The sequence below is a fragment of the Rattus rattus genome, chromosome 5 (assembly GCF_011064425.1).
Source record: "Rattus rattus isolate New Zealand chromosome 5, Rrattus_CSIRO_v1, whole genome shotgun sequence".
Taxonomy (NCBI): Eukaryota; Metazoa; Chordata; class Mammalia; order Rodentia; family Muridae; genus Rattus; species Rattus rattus.
This window is the reverse complement of record NC_046158.1, coordinates 40,242,831-40,265,916: the sequence shown is the minus strand read 5'-3', so window position 1 is coordinate 40,265,916 and position 23,086 is coordinate 40,242,831. Positions and strand designations below refer to the sequence as shown.

The 23,086-nt window shown below is 40.8% G+C and overlaps 1 protein-coding gene and 1 pseudogene across 2 annotated transcripts in view; one reads left to right on the top strand and one right to left on the bottom strand.

Moving 5' to 3' along the window:
- Gca (grancalcin) overlaps window positions 1-22,399 on the bottom strand; it is a 29,406-nt gene extending 7,007 nt beyond the window's left edge. Inside the window, exons 1-3 of one of the 2 annotated variants that reach the window (XM_032903390.1) lie at window positions 22,208-22,399; window positions 12,852-13,025; window positions 5,435-5,504 (exon numbers count right to left, since the gene is read on the bottom strand). In XM_032903390.1, coding sequence (XP_032759281.1) covers window positions 5,435-5,504; window positions 12,852-13,025; window positions 22,208-22,234 — 271 coding nt within the window. In that variant the 5' untranslated portion in view covers window positions 22,235-22,399. The remainder of the gene's footprint in view (window positions 1-5,434; window positions 5,505-12,851; window positions 13,026-22,207) is intronic. The other variant, XM_032903389.1, reaches the window with a different exon arrangement.
- Window positions 16,457-18,144, top strand: LOC116899958 (annotated as a pseudogene).
- Window positions 22,400-23,086: the final 687 nt, after the last annotated feature.

The window sequence follows — 23,086 nt, the reverse complement described above, 5'->3', positions numbered from 1 at the left end:
ACCAAAAAAAAAAGAAAAGTAAAAATAAAATGTATAGAAAAATTACTGTCTTCAAATTATTCACACTTAATGAAGCCAGTTACAGAGAAACTGAACATTACTGTGATGGATACGTTACAGACTTCCAGGCTTTGCCAAGAGCCTGGGAAGAAAGGAGGTTTCAGCCTTCACAACACCAGAGGCAGGGAGAGGGAGGTTTACCTGGATATCTGCGATGTACCCAGAAGTTACAACACGTGCAGCACTTAAGATAATGTATGAGGGGAAAATGCAAGAGGACATCAGACTGGCAAAGAAAGGTCAGACCAGAACATCCTTGAATACTACACTTTAGATCAATGAACATCCTTGCAGTGACACAGCAGAAAAAAGAAAGCTGAATACTTAACATGTGAACTCTAAACAAAAGGACTATAGTGAGGGGAGACTGGGGTAGGTGAAGTGTGCTGGCTTAGTAAGGAGACCTAGTGAGGGTCTGCATCTGTTCCGGGGACTCTTAGGGAAAGACTGCAGGCCCTTGAGGGGACAGGAACTCTGCAAGAAGACCAACAGAGTCAACTAAGCTGAACGCCTGGGAGCTCTCAGAGACTGAGGCACCAACCAAGAGCATACATGGCAGATTGCAGCTCAGTCTCCGTGTGGGTCCCCCAACTGGAGTGGAGGTTCTCCCCTAAAGCTGTAGCCTGACTATGGCATCCGTTCCCCAACAGGGCTGCCTTGTCTGGCATCAGGGGGAGAGGGTGTGCCTAATCCTGCAAAGACTTGGTGAGCAGGGATGGGGGGAACCCTACCTCCTCAGAAGAGAAGTGGAGGGATGGATGGAGAACTCTGTGAGGGGGAACCATTTGGAATGGAGAGGAAGAAAAGGAAGAAGGAAGGTAGGGAGGGAGGGAGGGAGGGAGGGAGGGAGGGAAGGAGGGAGGTAGATCTAATGAGAAATGGTGATCCTCTGAGCAGAAGCAACTGTGTTCTCTTGAGAAAGAAATGAAGACCAACACAAATCATGTTAGGAAAGGAGTCCTGGGGGTAGTGTCTACACCCCTAAGAAACGCAGTCTTACAGCACACTCCCTGATCCTCTGGTTCTTACTATCTCTCCCCTACTTCTCTGCAATGATCCCTAAGCTGCACTACAGGCAAATCATGAATGCAGAGAGCAGGAGAAACAGTTTTCCCTTGGGAAGAGAATACATTTGGTTACACAGTACAAACGGGCTGCCCTGAAAACATACATACAAGCAACATTACATAGACTGAGAAGAGCGCATTTATGTGTTTAAGAATATAGATGCATATATGTATGTGACGTAATTAATGAAAAGAGGCCATGAATTTGAAAGAGAGGGCAAGCAGGGGGGTACATGAGAGGGGGGTTGGAGAGAGAAAGCACTGTGAAAATGTTGCAATTATATTAAATAAAGAAATTAAGTAAAATAAAGGCATTGTAAGAAATATTAACATTTCCTTATTTATTTCAATGAAGCCAAGCCACTAAAAGTAATTCAAATTTGCAAAATTGTATCACAATTACATTTAACTAGTTGGGCTGACTTTTCTAAAATAAGAGACATATTAGCAAATTTCAAGTAAGGATATAATATTCTTTTAGATACTTGATATTAGTGGATGAATAGATAATTGAGATTCCCTTTATTTTGTACTGCTTGATAACATTTTAAAATCCTTCAAACCTATTAAATTAGATACATTTCAAAATACCTAAAGAAAAATGATAAAACATCCTGCTAGCAACAATAAGGTGTGGGTGTGTTACTCTTTTCATTGTTGTATAAAATACCTAAAGAACGGAGTTCATGGTGGCTGCTCACATTTTGTCTGCAATCAGAAGCAAAGAGAAATGAATGCTTTCTCCTCTTCCCGTTTTACTCAGAGCCTAGCCCAGGAGAAGGTGTCATTCACACTCAGGGTGGGTCTTCCTAGAGTGCCCTGATAAACACATCCACTGATGTGCATCCTAGGTGATCCCAAGCCCAGCTGTGTCTATGATAAAGATTAACCACTCCAGCAGATTATATAACACAAGCATAGCAAATGGATAGTAGTTCTAATCTTACAGATAAAGCAATGTGAGCCCAGAGAGATGTGTTTCTAAGTTGACAAAGGGAGTATAGACAGAGGTGCCAATACTAGGGCCTCATGTTCTTCCGTAAATAAACTATTGGAGTTGGGAGAGTTGCATGGGAAAAAAAAAAAAAAAAAAAACTTTTTTTTTTACAGTGTAACTTGGTTCACATTCAGGAAGTAGAACCTAACCAGATTAAAAGAGTAATTAAAATTTACATTAACAGGACTGGAGAGATGGCTCAGTGGCTAAGAGCACTGACTGCTGTCCAGAGGTCCTGAGTTCAATTCCCAGCTCACAACCATCTGTAATGAGATCTGATGCCCTTTTGGTGTGTCTGAGGACGGCTACTCATATAAATAAATAAATACATAAATGAATGAATGGATGAATGATCTTTTTTAAAATTACATAAACAAGTAAGCATATCTTCGAGCTCAGGATAGAAATTTAAAGATGAAATAGTTCTATAGAACAGAAAGATGGACTTTTCATGTAGAAGATGACAGATTTTACTTTGTCCTCACAACCCAATGGAGTGGACAATATATTGATTTGCGAGGGGAGGGTTTCAACTCTTAGAAGAAAAAGAAATAATAGAAAAATATTTTGTAAGTTAAAAAGTGGAGAGATAAATCAATTTAATGTTTGTGCATAAAGAGAATTGCTGAGAAACAACCTAGTTACCTTGGGAAAGATGCCAACTGTTGAAGAATTGGCAGCTTCTGAACATGTGTGTGAAGGTGGAGCTAAAAACAGAACTGAGGGAAGAGCTATTTTAAGAGCATGAGAAGACCCAATCCCCTCTCCGCCTTTATTCAGTTGGATGGCTGGCACACCTACATTCTCACCCAGCAGGAGTTTCACTCTCTGGAGATGTTTCTGGACTGTGGGACACTAGGCACAATGGGAATAAACTAACTACAGAAAACAAGCCAATTCACTAAAAATTTACAGAGTTGGAACAGTGAACGTGTGCTTTCTCTCCTAAGGGAACAAGAGAAAAGGCAGCCCAAAGGAAACAAAGGAAATCTCTCATTCACCGACACCCGAATCCCACAGGGAAACTGTCCGGCTTCACCTTACAAGAAAGACCACAGTCTACTAGACCAGGGCTGATACTCAGCATTGTTTGAGACAAGAGCAACAAAGTGTCAGACACTCAAGGGAAAATAGCCAAACAAGCTAGAAAATAAAAGTAATTTCCAGGAAGGAAAGGCCATAGAGTAAGCATATTAATAGTCTCAGAGGGTGACAGAAATAGAAAGTAGAGCATTTGTGATAAAGAGCAGAGGCTCTTAGAGCTTACGAAAGACACAGAAGGTTCATGAGAGAAAGTCGAGGGCATTCACAAAAAGGAGAACAGATGACTCGGTCCAAATAACACACATTACGGAAAGAGGAAACATCACTGAAGAAAATTTCCCAAACAAAAAAGTACAAGAGATTCCACACTGAACACACCCACTCAGTTCCTTCATGCAAGACCACCAGACACAACAGGGTGACTTGCCAGAGCAACAGGGACCAATGGGGAACAGGGTGATCCCTGAGCATTCAGAGAGGAAAAGCAAACCTCATGCAGGGGAGACAGAGATTTAGATGATGAAACCATGGGCCAGACATCCTTCTAAATATATATATATATATATATATATATATATATATATATATATATATATATATATATATATATACATATATATATATATATACATATATATATATATATATATATATATATATATATGAAACTATCAACAAGACAACAGCAGAAATGTTTTCGTCAGGAGCATTTAAACCCCAGGCCCCTTCCTGTCTCTTCTAGCTGGATGTTGGCCATCACGCTATAAAACTTTCTTTGTGAATTATGTGTGGAAATGGGTTATCACAGAGAGCTCTAGCCCTTGACAAGCAGCCACTCAATGATTGAGACACAAATGAAAGCATCTTCAGACACTTAGTATCAAAATTTGATAAGTGCTACTTAATATCTCAATGGAATAATTGATTTAAAAATACTAGACGACAGAGGCGGAATAAAAGGAGGCATGTAGCTCAGGAGTGGGAGAGAACTGCAGAGCAGAGGTAAAAGGCAAGACCCAGCTATAAAACACAGAGCGTACCAGGAAGCCTGGGACAGCTGGAGGGATCAAGAAATACCCAGATGTCAGGTCCAAAGCAAACCCTGATTCCCCAAAGTCTGGAAGGCAGTGAATGTGTCCAGAAATGACGGCTTGGCCCAGCTCAAGCTGGACTGTAGATGGATTTCTGGCAGTTAGATGAAAACCAGCACGTCTCGGGAACTTTTGAAACAGGTTCCCATTCCCCAAAAGGAGACATTTACCTTGCCTCTGGCAGAAGAGAATATGGTACTCCATGGATGTATTCCCATGGTTGCCTATCAAAGCCCATGCTGGCCTCGAGGTGCCTACAGTACCTACTTGTGCCTATTCACAAGTATCCATTAAACTTTTCTAAGATCCCCACACTAACATCCTGGCCCTTCTCACCTCCTCAGGCTTCCCTCCTCCCAGATATCCATCTGTTCTCTATATAACAAGATTTTCCTCCTGTCCCTTCCCCCAATCCTGAGGTTCCCCCTACCACCCTCCACCTCCCCACCTCACCCCTGCTATTCTGTAACTGTCCCCTCTCTTGCTATGTCCTCCTACTCTCCCTCCTCTTGTAGGCAACCCTGACAATGTCCACTGTCTTTTTCTCTTTGTGCTGGACACTTCCAGATGCCTATAGCTATTTTCTCTCTTACCCACAATAAAAATCTTCCCTGAACGGAGCAGCCATTTCAGCAGTTTCTTCACTGTGCTGCCCCCGCACACTAGCCCCTGTGTATTCTGGGAAAGACAAAAGGCTACAAACAAAGAAAAGTGGCTATACACTGTCATGAGACACAACTATAAGCATCACATAGACATAAAGTAAATGCTGAAGATGGACCCCAAATTATTACACATCCAACAACGGGACAAATGATGGGATTTCGCATGGAGGGATGCAAGGATTCTAAGTCTGGAAGGGAGTTAAATACTCATTTTCCATAGCAAGACATCAATTGATAATCACAAAGCCGCAGCTGTATAGTGCTAAAGCTAGGACACTCTGTGGTCTGAACCACTTTAAAAAATGTGTCACCTGACTAGTTAACGTTCAAAGTTAGGAGTGTAAATGAACAGTTGTTTTCACAGTAATATATACAGAAGTATCTGGTCCTTTAAACCCGTTATATGTAGAGCTTTTACTATTTTAGGTGTGCGACTAAAATTCTAGAAGTGAATTCCCTATCCTAATCGTCTATGCCAGAAAGAAGAAAGAAGAGAAAACATGAGCTCACGAGCATAAGATCCACTGATTCCAGACTGTGTCAAGCATCTCTGCAGCTCTTCAGCATCCACCTCACCATCCTGCAAAAGAGAAGGCCAGGGGCCTTTGAGTGCAAAGGTACCAAAGGGCATTAAATCTTAATGAGTGCTGCTCTGGGGCAACTCAGAAACACTCAACTGTCAAACCAGTACAAACAACAAATCTGCACGATAAACATTGCCAGCAAAGGCACACTCCACACCGTGGGACCTAGGAAACCCTCCCCATGGGTCTGAGGTGCAACGATTCCCTTGTCTTCTCAGAACAATGCAAAATGCTCTGTCACCTTACTTGTGGTCACCCTTGCTGTGCTCCCTGAAGGCACCTAAGAGCTCCCTCCCTCCCATCACTGTGCTTAGAGGGGCTTTACCAAACTACAAACTCCTTAATTGTTTTTAAAACTAGGGTTTAAAAAAATAAGCGCAGCTTTAAGAGTGAGGCTTCTTTAGAAAAAACTAAATAAATTCTCCACTGACATGGACATCAGAAGGCCTCTCTGTCACACCCTACTCAAATAGACCTATTAGGAAGTAACTGTATCAAGCCTACATTGTTTTGAGAAACAAATTACAACAGTTGCTTGATGCATTCTAAGTGTATCAATACCGAAGTCTGACAGCTCTGCAGCCGGTCCACTGCCGCAAGAGGGCAAACCCAACACCAGGCACGGTCAACCACCGCACGGGAAAAGACTTTACAAATAAAGGATTAGAAACTAGCTTCCCCTCCCCCTCGCTTGATTTTAAACACTGTCCTCTCACACTCTGACAATAACAATTATAAATTGTTTTTCTCTTTAACTCCTAAGTGGGAAAATGCTATTCTAGTTGAGAATGAAATTAATAAGAATTCCTAAGACTTGTCAGTTCCTTCCCACTAACAAATCAATGAAATATTCAGACAGCACAATGATACAAAGAATTCAATAAACAGACAACATATGAATCAAGAAAACACATGAATCTAGGGAAATTAAAATTTTAAGAAATCCTGTGCAGTCTGATATTTTCTGCCCCAATACCACTGTCTTTTGCAACATTCACACACAAGTTCAACTATCCCCACACAGAAAGGTTTTTTCTTAATTCTACGCTTCCAAACATAGAAGACAAACTTTGAAGGATTTGGAGTGGTTCTGTAGCAACACTAGTTGAAAAAGAAACCTAGAAAAAAAAGTACTGTGCATTTAAGTTAAAGAACACAGAAAGTATTTTGGGATCGTCCCTGCTCTGGGGAAATGAACATTAAGAAAGATGTCTCAGTAAATAACCCTGAACTTGGAGAGCCGTGCATCGCACTCCCTCTTGTTGTGCACCTGCTTTCTTCCCTCACTGCTTTGCATAGATACAGTGTAGATCAAAGGGAGCTTGCATTTTATAATTAGAAACGTGTTCCCTGATACTGCTTTACCACCATGAAAAACTCAAGGCTATAAACTGCAGAAAGCTGTTAACTTCTTCGATGTTTTTGAGACTTTATTTGTTTTGATTTTTATTTTGCCTTGAGATGGGAATCTTAGTATGCCCAGGCTGGTCTCAAATTCCTGGGCACAAGAAGCCTCCTGAGCAGATGGAACTGCAGGCACCTCCACTGTACCCTGATGACCATTTGCAAACTCTTCATCTTCTGAAGAAGCGTGTAAGAACATCCATTCCATGGATAATCCTCTTTCCAGTAACATTACTCTACCCAATTGTCTTCTAGAAACAAGCAAGTTTAACCATGTCAAATAGATTGGTCTATATTTTAATGTCTTACAAAGTGAAGAGGTCAGAAGACCGGTGGAAAGGGCTTTGTACACGTAAGCAGTCAACATGGAAGTGGGGCAAAGGAGAGTCCTATGTGGACACAGGGTCAGACCTGTCTTAAAAGCTGAGAAAAATGAGCTTGTGCCCATCACATGGTTCTTAAGTTAATTTTTTAAAAATCACATTAAAGCTCCATTTATTTTTAATGCATTTTAAAACACATTTAAGTTGGGCATCCAAGACAAAAATCTCTCATGTCTTAACCTAGCCTGACCCTAAGCCACTTAGCAATACACAACAATTAAAGGTAACAGCAGGTGTTTATATTAGGTGACTCTATGGCAACTGAAAGGAGTGACAATGAGACAAAGGGTGTATATAATCCCTTTATTAACTATGCAAGCCCCTGAGTACAGTAGTCCTCAGCTGCCATGACAGTAGCTTCTGGCTGGAGTTGACAATGGGCACTTGAAATGTAGCTAGTAGAATTCAAATGTTCTGTAGGTGTAAGGTCCCTGCTAGACTCAAAACAAAATACATGTATTTCACTAGTTCTTATGTTGATGACATGCTATTGTGCAGAACATTGTTATAAAAATGACTTAAGATAGAGGCAGGTGGAGCTCTCTGAGTTCAAGGCCTTCGGGGATACGTAGTGAGACCCTGCCTAAAGAGAGAGAGACAGAGACAGAGACAGAGAGACAGAGACAACAAAGACAGAGTCAGAGACAGAGACAGAGACGGAGGGAGGGAGGCAGACAGAGTCAGTAAGTGCTCATTGTTTCATAAAAGAAGTCTGCGGCTAGGTACAACAAGATTACATGTCAACTTAACTGTACCACTGACCTCTTTGTATCTCCTATTCTCCATCCACAGGCCTTTATCTCATGTATAAAGACGGCTGCTGTACCTTCAAACCCCAAGTTCCTTTCCAGGTAGAAAGAATGAAAAATGAACCAAAGGAGCCAAGGCTGTCCTCTAACAAGGCCTTTAATGTTATTACAGTTAACATTTTTATGTTGATGGTATGTGGAGCATGCATGGATGCCACAGGGCTACTTCTGGATGGCAGCTGTGCTCTCGTACCACTCCCCCACCCCCACCCCGCCATCATGTGCGTCCCAGGATTTGAACTCAGATCATGAAGTACCCTAGCAATACCTTTATTTAGAAAAAGCATTCCAAAGAAATTCTATCCACATGACTTTTTTGTCTTACAGCAAATGGATACTTTCTATAGCTATGACTTTCCATCTTCTAGGAGAGACTGAGAGGAAGTTGTCTATTGGGCTTGACTAGCCAGTCACCGGTCGCATATGGTAATTCTGTACAAAGCCACACTTCTTAGAAAAGCAATGGGACCTGAAGAGCACTCAAGTGAAGAACAGAACGCAAGATGTTATCCATGTTCTATGACATGCTACCCACTTCAGCACATCCTCCACTGCTGTAAAACAAGGGGAGGATGGTTACAGACTACAGCTAAAACCAAGGGAGAGCCTCTCCTCATCAGTCAGAATCTGAATTTCCAGGGCACTGTTTTCTTTCATGTTCTCGATCCTTTTCCTCCCCAAGCCTCTCCCACACAATTTCCAAGTTGCCAATTGATAGCCTGCCCCAGATTTAGACATAGTTTTTCTACTTGAAATTCTACCCTATAATCTGGATGTACCATTCTGTTATATCCCATAAACACAAATGTTACATCCCTCACCCAAATGGTGTACAAACATGTGTGTGTGTGTGTGTGTGTGTGTGTGTGTGTGTGTTCTATTTATATAATATACATATAAAACCATGGGTTCACATGATCATCTCCCTAGCGTGCTCTCTCTCTCTCTCTCTCTCTCTCTCTCTCTCTCTCTCTCTCTCTCTCACACACACACACACACACACACACACACACACACACACACCATTGTCTTAGGGTTAGTAACTGCTGCAATGGAGCAACATGACCAGAGCAAGTTGAGGAAGAATTTATTTGGCTTACACTTCCATTTCACTGTTCATCACTGAAGGAGGAAGTCAGCACAAGAACTCAAACAGGGCAAGAAGCTGGAGGTAAATGCTGATGCAGAGACCACGGAGACTTGCTGCTTACTGGCTTCTCGATCTTTCATAGTCCCCAGGACCACCAGTCCAAGAATGGCACCACCCACCATGGGTTGGGCCTTCCCATATTAATCACTAAGAAAGTGCCATCCAGCTGGATCTTATGGAGGCACTGGAGGTACCTGCCTTTGTAGGTTGACATAAAACTATCCAGCACAACAAACTTTCCTATATCCTGAATTTAAGAATCAGGTTTTGGATCCCTTGCTCTTTCATTTCAAAAGCTTTTATTTTTTAAGAAGGGCCATACTACTAAAATGATGTAGTCCTTTGCCGCAACACAGTTTCAGTCAAAAATGAACCACAGATTTAGTCCAAAAAATTAAAATCAAGCTTAAAAAGTTCCTATCGCCTGGTATGTATTACGTTTCAGTTGAATTATATCAGAGGTTAACTGCTAATGTGTTGGGTCCCCAGGAAGAGAAAAATAGGAGGTGGGACCTACGGTGTAGTCCTGGGTCACTGTGGCTCTCACTCAAAGGTGACTGTGGGCAACTAACCTCGCCCTCTCTGTTCTTCCTACTGCCTAATACTCCAGAGCACAATACTAGTGTCAAATACGGCTTTGCACAACAAGGTGTCAAATACTGTGGCTTAATAATTTTTAGACCCACTTATATATACAAAATATATTATTATAGTGTTTCATATTGTAATATTTATTCTCAATGAAACAGTCCAGCAGATAACTTTTGATTCATTTTGAAAAGGGCCAACAAAAGAAAAAGAAGGCAATAAGCATTTAGGAATTTGATCCAAATGATATTTGGAAGAAATAGACATCTTTTAATATTTTGTATCTCAGTTTAGAGAGACGTGTTCCTCTGTTCTCATGACCATCCACAGTATCCACATCTCGCACAGCATACACAGGACACAGCAGAACTGTTCTGGACTGAGGGCCTTGTAACAAATTACCATACATAATGGAATTTCTTTATGGCAATCTGAAAGCAGGGGAAGATTGAGTTTCTACAATCTACCTTACAAAAGAGAAATTCTAACTTCTTTTCCTGACTAGGGGAAGGATTTATGAGCTAGGAAACATGGGTAGAAACACGTATATATGCAATTATATATACATGTTTTCATCCATATATAAAATATACATTTGGCTATAGTTCCATGTTATACATATGTATAAAATCATAATTGTAATAATGAAATAATATTTTAATGAAAGAAATATTTCTTTCATACCAAATGCAGTCAAAACCAACACAAATATGTATAATCCTGTAAAGATTATTTTATTGCTATGGTACAATACTTTTTAGAAGCTATTTTTAAAAACTAGAGGTTTCACTTTGATTGACAGTTTAAATGGACAGGGTCATCTTGCTGAGGAAGACAATGGTGGCTTGGGCTGTGTTCATGGCGGAGGAGGTTGTCATGTGGCTGTTACATCTTAGCAAATCAGGAAGCACAAAGCTCTGTAGCTTTCAAATCTCACTCCTATGACCCTTTATCTGCATCCCACGTCCACAATCTTCAAAACAGCACTATGAGCTAGGGACCAAATATAAAGAAACACGAGCCTCTGAGGGTGTTCACATTCAAACCACAGCGGATGGATATGTTTTTAATTTTATATGGATAGTATGTATAAAATTACTTAATTATGATAAATTAGTATATTAATAGTGAAAGTAAAGACAAAGCCACTAAGATCATATATTGTCCATAACAGTAAGTCAGAGACCTGAATTGGCAGGTTCAAACTGCTTTGCTGGTCAGAAATAGCTGGCCTACAAGTGTATTCAAAGTAGTAGGGACTAATTGCTAATACCATAGCATACCATTAAGTTAACATTTTGTTTTCATTTTTGTGTTAAAAAATAGAAAAGTTGATAATCTTTGTAGCAGTGTGCCATTAACTTATACCATTTATTACTAAAAATGATATAACTCTGTCTGTGATAACACATGCAGTTTCTCAACTTGAATTACTGCGTGACAGCAGAAGTGATTTCCTAACCACGTCATGTGACATAATTATATCCTGACTGCAATATGTCTATTTACAGTTAACGGAATTGATGCCAAAGTTGAAAATATTATTTCCATCCTTATTAAGTTACAACTCTAAAACTTCTTTGTATTCAAGCAAATTGTGAGTATTCATTCTTTTCTTTCATATAAATAGACTTGGTTTTGTATTTAAAAGTCATTTAAGGAGAGTAGGGTGAAACATGATAAAGAAATTTCTTTTAAAATGTAAATATAATTCAGCAGGCCTGAGGGATAACTCAATGGTTAAGAGCTCTTACTGCTTTTCTAAAGACCATAGTTTGATTTCCAGAACCTGGCCAACTGGCTCAAACCTACATGTGACTCTTAACTCCAAGTGATCAGAAGCCTCTGGACTTCATGGGCATCATCATACATGTCTACACACAGACACACATGCACACATGCATTGTACACATACACACACACACACACACACACACACGTGTGTACACATGTGTACACAGTTAAAAAATAAACACAATTCCAGAGACAGGAACTAGCATATATTTAATTTGGGGTATAATTACGCCATATATTCCACTGTCTGTGGCTATAACCATACACCTGAAACTGACACAATTATATTTTAAAAAGTTTATTTTGGCTCATGGTTTTGGAAGCCAGGAAGGGTTTGTCTGTTTCTGAGATGGCTATCTGCTCTTCTGTGAGTAGCAGATGAGTATAAAAGGCCAGGAAGTGTTTGAAAAATAAAAACCTGTATCCAAGAAGAAAGAGGGGAGGTGAATGGCTTGCTTTTGAACCATGGAGAGGGATCACACTCACCCTGCCAAGAGGGTGGAACCCTGCCAATGACCTCTCAAGAACTCTGCTGCCACTCAATACCAACACATTTGCAATTACACTTCAGCATGAGCTTGAAAGGGACAAACCGCATCCACTCGCTACAGAAAGCACACTGTCAGGAAGAATCAGATTCCCCAACTTTGGGAATGTTGCCCCTTTCAGTCAAATGAGTAATATTCTAGCCATCCTACTTACAGGCTTCCCACAATGAAACTGGCGATCCCAATTAAACTCAGTGGGTCTCAAAGACAAACAAACAAACAAACCAACAAGTAAGAATGGCAGCAATGAAGGCCATGCCTGTGGGAAGGGGACTCGTAGGGAAGATGGGACAATAATAGGAAGAGATCATGTTACAACGGTAAGAATGCACACTATTCACATGTCAAGAGCAAACTCAATAGAATTCAAAAAATAAACCCCCAAACTATACCCCAAATTAAATATATACTAGTTGCTGTCTCTGGAATTGTGTTTATGTTTTAACTGCGCACATGTGCACACAAGTGTGTGTGTGTGTGTGTGTGTGTGTGTGTGTGTGTTATGACTCCCCTCATCTTTGATAAGAACAGTATTATTAAAAAAAAAAAAGAACAGTATTATTCTACCTAAGCTTAAGACATAAGCTTTACAGACACTTTACATGATACCCTAAGTGGATAGTGACCATTTATTGACTAGTATTTGATAAAAGATTTAGCACCTCACCTGCCCAGCAACAGCCGTGAAGTAAGTCCACATGGAGTCATCGGCAGGGGAGTAGCTGTCAGAGTATGTAAGGTACCCAGGGTAACCACCAGAGAACATATTGGGCCCTGCGCCTGGCACAGGCTGGCCCATTTGCACTTGCATCCCTGGAATCTGACCACCGAAGTTTCCAAACTGTTGAGTGAGAAGAAGGAGTTAGAGACAAAAAGTTAAGCTACAAAACTTGGCTTAAAATACATTATTTATTAGAAGTCACCTGAAAACTAAAACTCCAGTACCAAGTCTTGCAAACATATCCACCACTAATGCTTAAACTACAAGACACCAGAAACCCTGTATTAAAACACAGTCCGTCATCATGTTACTTGACATTTTAAAAAACTATAAAAGAAAAGTTTTAAGCCTCTAATTATGAGAAGACATGTACGGGAGAGGGTTGGGCATGTGAGTGTAGGTACGGGAGAGGGTTGGGCATGCGAGTGTAGGTACCTACAGAAGCCAAAAGATGTTTGATCCCCTGGAGTTAGAGTTACAACTTGTGAGCTGCCGGAGAACTGAACTTGGGTCCTCTACATGAGCAGTGTGTGCTCTTAACCACCGAGCCGTCCCTCCAGCCTCTAACCTCTAAGAACCTTTAAAGCAGTTTCCAAGCCATCTTATGCTATGATCCTTCAGTACAGTTCCTCATGCTGTGATGACATGGGACAATAAAAATATTTTCATTGCAACTTCATAACTGTAACTTTGCTATTCTTGTGAATTGTTATATAAATATATGTGGTTTTGCCTACAACTGATAGAGGGCTCATATCCAAAATATACAAAGAACTCATGAAGTTAGACTGCAGGGAGACAAATAACCCTATTAAAAATGGGGTTCAGACCTAAACAAAGAATTCACAGCTGAGGAACGCTGAATGGCTGAGAAGCACCTAAAGAAATGTTCAACATCTTTAGTCATAAGGGAAATGCAAATCAAAACAACCCTGAGATTCCACCTCATACCAGTCAGAATGGCTAAGATCAAAAACTCCAGTGACATCAGATGCTGGCGATGATTTGGAGAAAGAGGAACACTTCTCCATTGTTGGTGGGATTGCAGACTGCTACAACCATTCTGGAAATCAGTCTGGAAGTTCCTCAGAAAATTGGACATTGAACTACCTGAGGACCCAGCTATACCTCTCTTGGTCATATACCCAAAAGATGCCCCAACATATAACAAAGACACATGCTCCACTATGTTCATAGCAGCCTTATTTATAATAACCAGAAGCTGGAAAGAACCCAGATGCCCTTCAACAGAGGAATTCATAGGCAAATGGATGGATCTGGAAAATATCATCCTGAGTGAGGTAACCCAATCACAGAAAAACACACATGGTATGCACTCATTGACAAATGGAAATTAGCCCAAATGCTTGAATTACCCTAGATGCACAGAACACATGAAACTCAAGAATGAAGACCAAAATGCAAATGCTTCACTCCTTCTTTAAAGGGGGAACAAGTATACCCTTGGGAGGGAATAGGGAGGCAAAATTTAGAACAGAGACTGAAGGAACACCCATTCAGAGCCTGCCCCACATGTGGCCCATACATATACAGCCACCAAACTAGATAAGATGGATGAAGCAAAGAAGTGCAGGCTGACAGGAACCAGATGTAGATCTCTCCTGAGAGACACAGCCAGAATAGGGCAAATACATAGGCAAATGCCAGCAGCAAACCACTGAACTGAGAATGGGACCCTTGTTGGATTCAGAGGAAGGACTGAAAGAGCTTGAGGGGGCTTGAGACCCCCATATGAACAACAATACCAACCAACCAGAGCTTCCATGGACTAAGCCACTACCCAAAGACTATATACATGGACTGACCCTGGGCTCCAACTGCATAGGTAGCAATGAATAGTCTAGTAAGGGCACCAGTGGAAGGGGAAGCCCTTGGTCCTGCCAAGACTGAACCCCTAGTGAATGGGATTGTTGGGGGGAAGGCGGTAATGGGGGGAGGATGGGGAGGGAAACACCCATATAAAGGGGAGAGGGAGGGGTTAGGGGATGTTGGCCTGAAAACCGGGAAAGGGAATAACAATTGAAATGTAAAAAAATACCCAATTTAATAAAGATGGAGGGAAAATACACACACACACACACACACACACACACACACAGACACATATATATATATGGTTTTGGATGGTCTTACGCTACCCCAGTGAAAGGATCATTTGATCCCAGAAGGTTGTAACCCACGGGCTGAGAACCACTACTTAAAAAGGAGAATTTAAGTGTAATTTTAAGCAAAACTAAAAGCAGAAAAACAGAAAGTAAAACCTCGGAGTTTCATCTATAGTAAACTAATAAGTACATTTCCAGACATGAACTTAGTTGAAAAGCTGGTATGTATAGTGAAGCTATAACCTGAACATGGGAAATCACAGAGCTGAAGCATCCTTCACTGCATAAAATGCTTTTTTTTCCCCAGAAAAGTATAGTGACCAAGATCAAAGTCCTCTTCCAAACCAGCATGAAAATCTACAAAATAAAAATCTGGTGGACTGCTAACAACCACTGGGGGCATTAATGAAGCCTAGTACCAGTCTAAGTACTTTCGTTCTTTTATGCTGATTTTCTTCTGACTGTGAGATACAAAAATAGTCTGACCTTTCTGTCTTTGAGGATCGGAAACTTCAAGGATTCTTCAAACAGTCTGAAGACTGAAGCTGCCCATGCACTTAACTTTTGTTATGGCCATGGTCTATTCTTTTTCCTTGAGAAATAGTTGAATACTTGGAAAAGCACACTATGTTGCATTTTATGAGTCCAGAGAAGAAAGACTCATTAAGGCTGTTCATTACTCAGTTCTGAACAAAAATGTCTTGCCTTGAATCTTTGCAGGAGCAGCAAAGACTGCCAGAGGGCAGAAGGAGAAAAGAATTACAAGAATGAGAAAGAAGCAGACCCGTGACTTATGACCCTGCTGGTAGGCTGCTCAGGTGACTCTGGGCTGTGGTAAAGTAGAAGGCATGAAGGAAGCAGAAGGAACTGTAGGAAATACATTCAGGAAGGGGGCCATGAGTCTGACCCTGGCACCATTGTATCTGTTGGAATGACTTATCAGAATTGACCACAGCGCTTTGAGATACAACACACACAACAGATGGGTGTGCCTCCAAGGCGGTTCCTTCCTTGTACCAGCATTTCTTTTTCAGGATTTATTTGTTTTTATTTTATGTGGTTGGCCTGTTTGTATGCTGGTACTACATAAGAGGTCAGAGCGAGCATCAGAATCACTGGGACTGGAACTACAGGTGACTAAGAGCATCTTTGTGGGTGCTGGGAATCAAACCCTGATCCTCTGTAAGAGCAACCAGTGGTCTGAACCAGAGTTATCACCACTGAGGCTTGCTCTTGTTTTGTTTGGTTTGGTTTGGTTTGGTTTGGTTTGGTTTGGTTTGGTTTGGTTGTGTAAGATTTTTGTCTCTTCATCACCTTCCAATCTGGATCTCTCACAAATAAAATGTTATTTTTGTCTCAGCTTGAGTCACCATGTGTGATAGATTAGGTGAAAAATAAATAAATAATAAATAAATAAAAAATAAAAAAGACTACAAAGAAAGACCCCAAGTACTATCCACCAAGGAAAGAGAAAAAAAAGAGACAAAAGCCTCTAGAGGTTTGGAGAAAACAAAGAAGAAGAGTCTAAAACCAAAAGGGAAGGGGGGAAGGATATCCCAGTGCTGCCTAGCCAGGGGTGGCTCTTTCAGTGGAGAATATCATCAAACAGCTAAACCCAGGACCTGGGACTTACAAGAACAATTCGGCCATTAAGGAGCGGAAGAGCTGCCTGGAGGAAGCATCCAGGGGATCTACACACACACTACCTCCATCAATCAAAGGGCTGACTCAATTAGCACAGCTTTATTTACACAGTAACAAAGGACAAGCCCTCCCAGCAGAGAGGGGCTGTCTAGGAAATCTCCGGACTCTTGGCTCTCAGTGGAAGTTCACTGACCAGTTTCCCTGATTCTGGAAGAAGGGTGGATGCTTGATTTACAGCATAATGAACCAAGGGGGATTCCTTCAATGGTGATAGGCTTGATTCGCTCCCCACTCTACACCTTTGGAAAAGGTCATGAAAAACCTGCCCAAACTCAGCAGCACAGCACTGGAGAGGACAAAACCCTGAACGAACAGTTGGAATCGGCGAGCTACGTGACTTCCGTATGCTCGATTCGGGTCACCATCAACTTGAACACTTTCCAGAGGAGACTGGAAACTGCACCAGATATCCAGCCTTGACTTGCAGCTCAGTGAACAAAGAGACCTCCCACATACAAGAGGAAATCTGTCCAGTTTAAACCATCTTGGCCTGAGATTAAAACAGACTGTCAGGAATACCCAGATCACTACCAAAATGTTGTAAAGCTAAGAATGTGAATTAAAAAATAACGACATTTCCACACTAGAGAGACTTACTCAGTCTTGTAAAATTGAGTGGCTAGACCTTAGCTAGAAATCACTCCCAACCATATCCGGTGGGACCATCTCGGTTTTCCACAACTTATTTCCTCAACATAAAACACAATCAAATCACCAAGATCTCATTTTGGAATTTTCTCCTCCAGAGGTAAAGAGTAAATAAAATAAGATGAATGTGAAGACAATCCGTTAACATCTCTTCTTTTAGATTGGGGAACTTGGACAGTTACGCTAGAACTGGATTTAGGCACTAACTGGCTCACCAAGTTCTGAGATTCTAGTATTATCAAACAATCTTCCAAAGATGCTTCCCCACAATCTTGGAAACCTTAGGAAATTAAGAGAATTGGGTCTAGAGGAAAGCACTTCGGAACCCTTGACCAATGAAATTGCTTATCTTAAGGATTTACAGAAATTGTTTTTGACAACAAGCAGTGGACCACTCTTCCCAGGTATTGATGACCTTATCACTTGCACTTCCTGTCATCATGGGAAAGAACCTGCTACTCATCTTCCTGAAGAAACTGGTTCCCTGCAGAACCAGGAACTGCGTTTGAATGGCAACCCCAACCTGCACACCCTTTGAACTTGGCAGTCAACTGCCAACCATAAGTGTTAAGTACTATCCCCTCAGTCACCTTCCACCTCGAATTGTTGCTGGACAATTTTATTATTCCGTTCTTAAAGATGCAGAAGCCATATTGGGTCATGACCTGAAACCAGCTGCTGGTCCCACACAATGTTCAGAAGCAGGCTGTGTAATCAGTCTTTCATATCTACACTCTCTATGTACATGTTTATACATGGCAGACTTATAAACACTGTTTTAGTTGTTTCTGCAAATAGAGGAATCAACCACTTATATTTCTTTACCCATTAAAATAATAGCTTTTACCCCCTCCCCCACCATGCACACATATGCAGCAGATGTGCAGCTTGGTCTTCAGGTGGATCCCGAACAACTGGAGCAGAGGCTATCTCAAAAGCTGTTGCCTGTCTGTGGGATATGTTCTCCTACCTGGGCTGCACTGTATGGCCTCAGAGAGAGAGGATGCACGTTGACCCACAGAGACTTGATGTGCCAGGGTTGGGCATAAACAGGTGGGGCCTCAACTCTCCCAGAAGAAAAGGGGTTTGGGGAAAGAATTAGGGGAAGGGGTGGCTGGAAGGAGGGGCAGTAACAGGATGTTAAAATGAATAAATTAAAATTTAAAGAAAATAGCATATATGAGTTTTCTTTGCTAAATTTTGGTGGATGTTTTCCTGTTGTGTAATCTGATATTTCAGTCTGTTTACAATGTTGGCAGCAAACAATGAAGTTATTACATTTAAGGGACAAAGTAGAACAAATATGTTTCTGTTAGAAAAATGGGCCATTTTTCTTGCAACCATACATACATTTTCCCCTTATTAATTGTCAGATCTTTATAATAGAATGGACCCTGGGGGTAGAATCTTTCCTTAACTTAGTTTGAAATCTGAAATTTAAATTTTACATATATTCACAGTTGGAGTAAACCCCTGGACTTTTCTTGTTTTGATTTGCTGTTTAATCAATCAGATCTGGAATTTAAATCCTCTCTTAAATATTTTGCAGCAGCTAGTTTAAAAATAGTTAAAAGATATTTTGTGTTTATTGAAACAACTGGCAAGCTGAAAATACACACTCAGAAATGGAAAATTCCATTAATTTTATTCGTCAGATAAACTGTAGAACAAAACTTCTGAAGTGAATCTTTGAGATAGAGGAATTGAGACATTTATGTTTTCTTAACTTGCAGTGAAGAGGGGCATTTTTTGTTTTCTTTTTCTTTTCTTTTTCTTTCCTGGAAGTTGCAGATCCACAGAAATTTAACCTAAGAAATTTAACAAATAAATTCCACCTAAACACTCATTCTATACATATATCAACAAGTGTGTATGTGTGTGTGTGTGTGATCATAAACCATGATAGGTAACTTTAATGACTTCTCCCTATCCTTGTACAATGAGACAGATGAACGCCTTTCTTTAAAGGCTGCAGGGTATGTGCGTCTCGATGTTATTTAAACATGTGCCATGGTTTTGTACACTGACCCTCCTTGTGGATATCTTTGCTCTGTAATATCTGTGTATCTGGAGTATCATCACACTGTGTTCCATGGCTGCTGAACTACATGCATTTTCCCTGTACATGGGGTGCTGGCCTCGAACCACTCTGTTCAGCACCATTACTGTTAGTACCATCCTTCCTTTGTTGGTCAGTAGCTATACACTTAGGACAAGAAGCACACTGCATAGATGTCATTGGTAGTTCTGTGGAAATTATGTGTGAGGTTGTGTACTGTTTGATACTATTCTATTTTTCTCTCGGCTTTTAGGACTAGCAAAACTGTAACTGGGTGCCTCTTATGAACCACTCTTATTTTTGGTAGTAGTCTTCATTTAAGTCACTTTTGTAGATTTTATTGAGGAAAACTCACGGAGCAACTATATCCTAGATACCTCCCTAAAATAAACCTCTCATATGATGAATAATTATTATATATAATTACATGATTTTGCTTGGGTTATTTTGTTTGTTTGTTTGGCTGCCTGGTTGCTTTGTCCCATTGCCCCACTTTGTTGGGCATTGTATTTTAAACAACTTTTAAAAATTAAAACCATAATGTCAACATAAAAATTTGGACTTTTGCTTTTCCTGGCACTCAATCTCAGAACTGAGTTTGAGGTAAAATCTGTGTTTATAATGTGTAAGAATCAACTGAGAAATGAAAGGCAAAGATAGAAAACATTACAGTGCTTGAATGTGCAATAAAAACTATTTCATGGGGCCTGGGGATTTAGCTCAGTGGTAGAGCGCTTGCCTAGCAAGCACAAGGCCCTGGGTTCGATCCTCAGCTCCGAAAAAAAGAAAAAAGAAAAAAAAAACTATTTCACATGTTCACCATATTTTCACCAGGTAATATACTTTTTTCTGTGATTTATCAGTTAAAAAATACTGTTTATAAAACAAATTTATTACAGTTCTACAGAAAACTTATATATATGTGTGTGTGTGTTTGTGTGTGTGTGTGTGTTTAAAATAAAATTCATATCCAGGTGTACTTATACATTATGAAGAGAACTGAAACTTTAGAGGTAATGGTCTAGAATCTTTTCTTGATGAAACATAGTTTCCCAAAATGAAAATATACGAAAATTGTAACGATTTGGATCCTTTATATTTATGTGTATTTAATGCTTAAAATTTACAAAAAATACAGATGTTCCTCTCATACTTACACTACAACATGCATATGTTTGTTTATTTTGTTTTCTTTACCATGCACAAAATGAGAAAGAAAATTCCCATAGGTCACATACGATTATATTAGTTCAGAAATAATAAAATACTTGAGGATTCTTATTTTATTTTAATCTTTGTACATTTGGGGGACAAGATTTTGTACTGTGCCTCAGGATAGCCAAGACCCCCATTGCAGACACAGGCTGGTCTTGAACCCACAACAATTGCTGCCTTGGCCTACAAAGTGTTAGGGTGACATAGTGAGCTACCTCGCTCAGCTGGTTCTAGCTGGGTTTGATTCCTTGTTTACTAATTTACACAAGGTCTCCTGTAGCTCAGATTAGCCTCAAGCTGAAAATGACCTTGAACCCCTGCTATTCCTGCCCCCATCTCTCAAGTGCTGGGATTTCAGGCCTGGCTAACAGGCCCAATTTATGTGGTTCTGCGATCCAACCCAGGGCCTTAAGGATGCCAAGCAAGCACTCTACCACCTAAACTACATCCTCGGCTATCTCCGATAAATAATCATTAAACAAATGAAATGTATTGGAAATGCACCTCATGAAATATATACTTTATCAGATAAGGTATATTTCCTAGCAGAAAACACTTTCTATTTTGTTAAATAGAACAAGTATTAAAAGATGGACTGGTAACATTACCTTAAGGACGCTCTCAGCCCATTTAAATGACTAATGAGTATATGTTGGAGAGTGCACAAGGCTAGCTGGTATTCAAGCAAGTAACTACAAGCAAACCAGTTTTAGTAAAGTGTGTGTTGAAGCTGAAGGCCTAGAACTGAAAGTTACTTTTAAAACTAACCACTTATTCCCAAGGGTAGGAGTTATTTTTTTGAAGCCCATAATTAACCTGCCAATGTCTACTCCTATCTGTAACAAAACATTAATTTCTCTTTTTGGGGAACAACAAATAGCAATAGGCCTAGGAAGTCTGTGACCACGGCACAGCCCTACTTGATAGCCCGCCTCACTGCGCAGGTCATTGGCAAGAGGAGTGAAAGTTTAGCTTCTTCCGAAAGAGGAAGGGTCTACCACAGGTTGCAATAATTACTTGTAACTCTCAGGTATTGAGGATAACATGACGTTACAGAAGAGGAAACAGCCATCCCCCTCCAAAAGCAAAGTCTAGAAAATCAGGTTGCGTTTGGTACTACAAAAGTTTATTAGCAGGCACTGAAAGGACATCTCGATTTTTTTCATAAGCAACTTAAAAGACAAGATATGGTTATAAAAACAAATAAATAAAAACTCAGGATGAAAACAGAAAAACTACTTAAGTTGGAGGAATAAATCACAAAAGGTAACTGGAACAAGACCTGGTCTTTTGCTCCTGTGCTCTAAAAACAAAATCTAGAAAACACAAACACTTCACACAAGTGAAGTGGACAAGGACGTTTCTTGAGGCTCTGGACCAGACGCCAGCTCGCGGTTCTCCCTGGGGCGTAGGGCCCCGCCCAGCCCCAGCTTCTTAGCACCTCAGAGAGTCCGGGTGTCGCCTGGTACCAGAAGGCACTGCCAGGGCCACAGGGTGAACTCTGCACGGTGATGCGGCCCGTAGGGTAGCCTGAGATGGCGAGGACTTACCGCCCCTCCGTATCCCGGATAGGCCATGACCAGGAGATCGAAAGTCACGCGTCACCAATAAGTCGGCGTCAGCGCTGCTGTGAGGAAGGCACAAGTGTGTGCGACAGGTGCGGAAGGTCCGAGCGCTGTATCGCGCACCTCCGCTGGGCGAGCCACCTCCTCCTAGAGTCCCGCCCCCGACCGCAAGCCCACCCCTGACCGAGCAAGCCCCGCCCATCTCACCTGTGATTGGCTGCAGCCTGTCTCATGGATTCTAGTCCATCTCTCTTACTGGTTCTTTCAAGTTCTTACCAGGAGCCTCCTCCACAGTTATTTCCCCACCCTCTGAGGACAACTTATCCAGGCCATCAACTCCTAGAGTTTCTTTTCTGCGTAGAAACCCCAAATCGACCAGGTGATGACTTCTTTTAACCTATCCGTACATTCTTTGGACCAGATAGTTGCAACTTTGCAGTTACTCACAGTTCTATATGGTGTGGCTGCATCATCAGAGCTTTGAAACCCTGACCGTAGCCATGCTGCATTTGATGCAGAATGTGAGAAAGGTTATTTGTGGTTTTGTAGATAAATGGTGGCCACAGTTGCCAAAAGTAGCAAATAAAAAATACAGGATATATAGTTGAATTTGATTTTTGGATAGATTTAAAAATATCTGTATGTCCCAAATACTGCACAAGAATACACTTCTATTTTTTTTTTTTTAGTTTTTTTTTTAGAATATTATTTACATTGCTTACATGGCATCCTCCATATATTTAGTAACTTTACCAGTGATTCAACTTTTGAGAAAACTCTTTATACACGCTATCTGATTATAAACATCAAAAGAACATCTTGGTTTTTATCATTTGGCAAAAAGGAACGGCAAGCCTGCTTTTC